The sequence below is a fragment of the Diceros bicornis genome, chromosome 3, assembly GCF_020826845.1.
Source record: "Diceros bicornis minor isolate mBicDic1 chromosome 3, mDicBic1.mat.cur, whole genome shotgun sequence".
Taxonomy (NCBI): Eukaryota; Metazoa; Chordata; class Mammalia; order Perissodactyla; family Rhinocerotidae; genus Diceros; species Diceros bicornis.
The window spans coordinates 29,855,081-29,861,080 of NC_080742.1; the positions used below are offsets into that span (position 1 = coordinate 29,855,081).

Consider the following 6,000-nt stretch of genomic DNA (forward strand, 5'->3'; position numbering starts at 1 on the left):
TTTGTACCCAGGTCATAGCAGGTGGTCGCAGGTTCTGCCTCTGGTAATAGTAAACCTACTTTAAACTGTTATACAAATGTAGAATAGACTCAGGACATCTGCCCAAATCTGTTCCTCCCGTGTGCTGAATAGAAAACACTTCCCTGCCTGCGTTGTAGATATTAGCTAGTATAGGAAGGAAGCCAAGCAACATCTTATTTTAAAGCTAGCCTCACATTTTCCTTTTAATGTAGTCTTTTGACTTGTGAGTATGATAATGTGGGGAAGAATATAAAATCTAACAGCCTGACAAGTACTTAACAGGATGTGCTTTTCTTTTTCTTTCTGTTGCGTATATCACAGTCACTTTTTTAACCAGACCTCCAGGGAAAGCCTAATGTATATTAGTAAAATCATTATGGTATTATTTATAATATTAGATAACAAGACCCAGGCCTAGGAAATAAGGCTCAGTTATGATCTAGCATTGGAGCTTGCAAGTATTCCCAGTTTACCCAGGCAATTGTAATGACTATTTAAAATTGTTCTTTTTCCATTTTACCCTTTCTGTTTCCTTGGCATGGCAAACCCTGAAGTTTCTTTTTCTAAAGCCAAGTGATTTTATAATATGTACATAAAATCACACATTTTTTTTCCTGGAAGAAAAGTGTGTTGTTTGTTTTATTTGCATTAAAAAAAATTGCATGCTCTCCTGTATTTTATAACCTTTGGTTTATGCAGGAATATGCTGAATTTCAGTACCGGAGGAGGCACAGACAGCAGCGCCGTCGCGGAGACGTGCACAGTCTGCTCAGTAATCCTCCAGGCCCTGAAGAGCCGAGTGAAAGCACTTTAGGTAAACTCTTGGGTTGGGTATGTTTTAATCTCTTAGTTCTCTTGAATTTAATCTTAAAACTAGCTAATCTAGGGGCCGGCCCGGTGGCGCAAGCGGTTAAGTGTGCACGCTCCGCTGCGGCAGGCCAGGGTTCGCCAGTTCAGATCCCGGGCGCACACTGATGCACCACTTGTCAAGCCATGCTGTGGCAGCGTCCCATATAAAGTGGAGGAAGATGGGCATGGATATTAGCCCAGGGCCAGTCTTCCTTAGCAAAAAAAAAGAAGAGGATTGGCAGATGTTAGCTCAGGGCCGATCTTCCTCACCAAAAAGAAAAAAAAAACTAGTTAATCTAAATGTTTGTGAAAGAGTTTGTAATTTAGATATACAATCAATACGCAGATGTCACAGGATGCAGAAAACCGGGGGGGTTAAGGACATGGGCTGTGGAGTCAGACAGACCTGGATTTGTGAACCCATCCCTGCTGCATATCAGCGTGACACTTTAGTCAAGTCACTTAACCTGATAGCGCCACTTTGGGGCTCACTGTGAGCGCTAAATGAGATAATGCAGGTGAGACACTTACGCACCAGTGGCACCTAGTGAGCACTCAGTTAATCATGGCTGTTGATCACTGTTATTGTGTTCAAGAAATATTTTTCTCCTAGACTCATTTCTCCTATAAACATTCTTTAAAAGAGAGAAAATTTCTAGTATTAGAGGAAAATTAATTATCAGCCTTTAAATGTTAAATTGTTAATTGAAAATCTTCAGACTATAATGTCAGCAGATGATCGTTAATAAATCAGGATCGATGGGCCTAAAGATTTGCTCTTCAGGCTATTGTAATTCCCAAATTTCTTTAGTTTTAAAAACCCTGAAGGGGCCGGCCCCATGGCTTAGCGGTTAAGTGCACGCGCTCCACTACTGGTGGCCCGGGTTCAGATCCCAGGCGCGCACCGACGTGCCACTTGTCCGGCCATGCTCACGCGGCATCCCACATACAGCAACTGGCAGGATGTGCAACTATGAAATACAACTATCTACTGGGACTTTGGGAAGAAAAAGGGGAAAAAAAAGGGAGGAGGATTGGCAATAGATGTTAGCTTAGGGCCCGTCTTCCTCAGCAAAGAGAGGAGGATTTGCGTGGATGTTAGCTCAGGGCTGATCTTCCTCACCAAAAAAAAAAAAAAAAAAACACCTGAAAACTAAAACACCTTTATTTGGTATTGCTTAAGAAAATAACAGAGGAATGGATGGTAGCACTTGCCTTTATGAATAGAAGCCTATATAGTGCAAGAAAAAATACAAAGAACAATCATGGATTTGAAGTAATAATACTAGGTCTATATTGTTGCTTGTGGTGAGACAAATATGGATGAGAAAGCTCTGAAACGTTAAGTGAACGTGGGAACATGGGTTTTCACCAGCACTGAAAGAGAAATCGCCAAGTTAAATAAAAAGCTGTATGAAATCTTGTATGACTAAATTGTCTCTGGTACCACTTGCTTTGAAATAGATATTCCAGAAGGCGGCAGTGGCCGCAGGCCTGGCACCTCCGTGGTGAGTTCTGCGTCTATGAGCGTGCTGCACAGCTCTTCCCTGCGCGACTACACCCCTGCCAGTCACTCTGAGAACCAGGACTCTCTTCAGGTAGCCTGCCTGGATAGCCTTGTTGCCCCCGCTTTTGCTCTTGCCCTGTTAAGCCTGGTTTCCTATTTTCACTTTTATGACTTTCCTTTTGCTTCCTTCCATTCTAAAATCTTTATTTCAGAGATGTACTATAAGAAAAGATTCCTATATTTCAGATTTATTCCCCCTTTAGCATGGGCAAAGAAAAAATTCAAATGAGATAATTTTTCTGTGTAAATAGAGATAATATTAATTATCTATTTGGTAAAAGAACAGTGGTAAACCTCATTGGGTTAAATCATTTTTCCTTTTACATTTTAAAGTGATTTTACTTTCTGTTGCTCTCAGGCTCTGAGTTCCTTGGATGAAGACGATCCCAATATACTTCTCGCAATACAGTTATCACTGCAAGAATCTGGGCTGGCCATCGATGAAGAAAGTAGAGACTTCCTCAGTAATGAGGCATCCTTAGGAGCAATAGGCACTTCTTTACCTTCCAGGTTGGACTCTGTCCCCAGAAACACAGATAGCCCTCGGGCTGCATTGAGCAGCTCTGAACTGTTGGAACTTGGTGACAGCCTCATGAGACTAGGAGCAGAAAGTGACCCATTTTCAACTGACACCCCGAGTTCACACCCTCTCAGTGAGGCAAGAAGTGAATTCTGTCCCTCATCCAGTGACCTTGACTCAGCTGGCCAGGACACCAACATCAATGACAATCTCCTTGGCAATATCATGGCTTGGTTTCATGACATGAACCCTCAGAGTATTGCCCTGATTCCTCCAGCAGCTGCAGAAATCAGTACAGATTCCCAGCTCCCCTGTGTCAAAGATGGGTCAGAAGGGGTGAGGGATGTGGAACTGGTGCCTCCAGAGGAAGAGTCAGTGTTTGAAGATGCTGTGGTCAGTAAAGGTAGAGGAACCCAAATAGAAGAGGAAAATCCTTTGGAAGAGAATATTCTGGCTGGGGAAGCAGCATCTCAAGCTGGCGAAAGTGGTAATGAGGCTGCCGACAAGGGGGATGGTTCAGATGTTTCAAGTCAAACACCTCAAACCTCAAGTGACTGGCTTGAACAAGTACATTTAGTGTGAACTGCACACCTCTGGGCTCTAAATGCCATTGCAGGTACAGATGGTATGCTAGTGGAGTAGGCTTTATGGAGACTTCATCCACTTAATTCCAGCTCAGTTATAAACCACTGACATTAGGCTTGAATATGAAGGAGTTCCCTTGAATGGTAGCTTCCTTTCTGAGTTTAACCTTACAGGGAATTTCTTTTGTATTTAATTGGATAACTTTTCCCCTTTTTGCTGACAAAAAGGAGAGAGAGAGAGAGAAACACAAATGGAATAAGTTAGGTTAGATTCCACATTCTAAGAAAATGCAGTCCTCTGTTTAGCCTAAGGTCAGCAATACTTAAATTGAACATTTAAATTAAAGGCTTACTCCCTAATCCTTGGGTGGTTTTCCTTTTTTTTAAAAGAAGTTTTCTTCATTTTAGAAGTTATTGTGGACAGATCTAGTAACACTTAGTCCTCAGCCTCTTTGTGCTCCTCCATAACGTCCTTCCTTTTGTCTGACAGTGTGGATTGAGGTATTCAAGGCTTCTCTTTAGTGCTGCAGCTACCGCAGTGTGATTAGTTTTAATTTTCATATGAATCAAAAATTTCTTTTCATGTCTATTTACAGTCCACTTGTGCCAAACTCTGACTCGTGCGCTGACTAACAAGGCATTTAGGTGTACGGTGTCCTAGAGGGCTCCAGAGCAGTTTCAGCCTTCTCTGGAGGAAAAGGTGCCACTTGGGAGCGATGATATTCCAGAATTCAATGGGTTTTTGTTGCCATGGAGACTGCATTTAAATAAATGTAGCCTGTAGCTTAAGTTAACTAAACCTAATGCTGCTGTTAAAAACAGTTTATTTTAATATTAAAATACAGTTGATTAGCAACAGCGGTGCTGTATTTTAAGAGACACTTTATTGGAAGTGCAATCATAGTTCTTTGTTTTCACAGTTTTACAGTGCATTCTAATTACTAATGGGTGCAATTACTTTTAATGGTAAGTGTTTTATAAAATAGAAAAAAAGTGGAGTTTTCATGAGTTATAGTAAATCCCACGATTATTAAAAAATTCAATAAAACATCCTGCGCAACATGTTACCGTGCCTTTGCCTAACCTACATGGATAGTTGCCAGTTAAATAAGTGAGTAATTCAAATTTCAATGTTTCTTCTGAAGTAACTATGCTATGAATTGCAAAGACCTCCATAAAACCACCCATGGCCTTGCCTTTACAGTAAATATAACAACTAAATGTTCAATCAGTTTGTTTGCCTAAATAGCAAATGCTGACATGTGTTTGTTCTATTGCACAATACTCATTTGCTGTGTGATTACTGTTTAGTGTTGAAAAAAATCAACTTTCTAGTTATCAGTGTCTTACTGTGAAGAAAATACTGGTCTTAGTTGTAATTAAGATACAGTGGTACAGTGTGTAATTAAACTAGAGTAAACTGTTGGAATGGCTGTTTTACTTACATATTATCAAAACTAGCATAATATAAAACAAAATAGATATGCAACACTCCATTTAATGTTTTGCCAGATTCTTACCAGAAGTCTACAGATACCAAAATTTCAGTACTGAGTTTGTACAGGCAAGTCCTGGGCTGGGTGAAGGTTATATTAGTATTGATACCCATGAGTTGTAATTATGGTTTTTGATTCCTTTTTTTTCCCCAAATCCTGCTTTTGAAATATTCTTGAACTTTGAATTCATATGGCTAGGACATTATATTAGAGCATTTAATACTGCCTGGGTTCCCTAGGATAAACTGTGTGGGAATTGTTCCTATGCCATGGATATCAAAGGTCCACATTAGTTTTTATTTCCCCAATTATCAGAAACATTGATATCAATCCCTATTAAAATTAGTTGGGGAAAATATTAACTTTTTCTACAGTGTATTACTGTATATTAAACTGAAATAGTCCATTAAAGGATTTTTTTACAAATTTATTTTGGATTAAAAATATCAACACCAATCAGTTTTTAGACCAAGTTGTAATTTTTCAATAGAAAGAGTCTTTGTATCGCATTGAGGCGTCTTGCAAAGGGGCAATAAGGTGAGAAAGCGCGCTCCGTGTGGGGATAGTGTCCGGGTGGGTCTGGTTCCTCGCACCTTGTGCAGTACCCTTGTTTCTGTGGTGTTCTCTCCTGAGCATGAAAAATGGTCATTAGCCAATTTGTATTTCCTTGGTACATATTTTAAAAACAACACAGTCATTGACTTTACAATTCAGAAATAAAGTTTGGCAAAGCCTATTTTGTAAACAAGTTAATTTTATAATGTTAAAAAAAAATTCCTCTAACCTTGACTTGTTATTTGCACTTTCATAGTCTATACTTGATACATTCCCACTTTATATACAGTAGCGTTCTACAAACGTGTAGATGTTTGGCCAAATGAATGCTGTTAATAATATGTAAAATTCTTTGATTAAACATTTATTACTTAAACTACTTCACTTTTGTCTCATTACATTATAGAC

General features: G+C 39.5%; 1 protein-coding gene across 5 annotated transcripts in view; it reads left to right on the forward strand.

The window, feature by feature from the left end:
- ANKIB1 (ankyrin repeat and IBR domain containing 1) overlaps positions 1-5,773 on the forward strand; it is a 143,219-nt gene extending 137,446 nt beyond the window's left edge. For 4 of the 5 annotated variants that reach the window (XM_058525430.1, XM_058525421.1, XM_058525433.1 and 1 more), the window contains 3 exons: positions 721-835; positions 2,335-2,468; positions 2,796-5,773. In XM_058525430.1, the coding sequence (XP_058381413.1) occupies positions 721-835; positions 2,335-2,468; positions 2,796-3,539 (993 nt within the window). In that variant the 3' untranslated portion in view covers positions 3,540-5,773. The remainder of the gene's footprint in view (positions 1-720; positions 836-2,334; positions 2,469-2,795) is intronic. The other variant, XM_058525426.1, reaches the window with a different exon arrangement.
- The last annotated feature ends 227 nt before the right edge of the window (positions 5,774-6,000 follow it).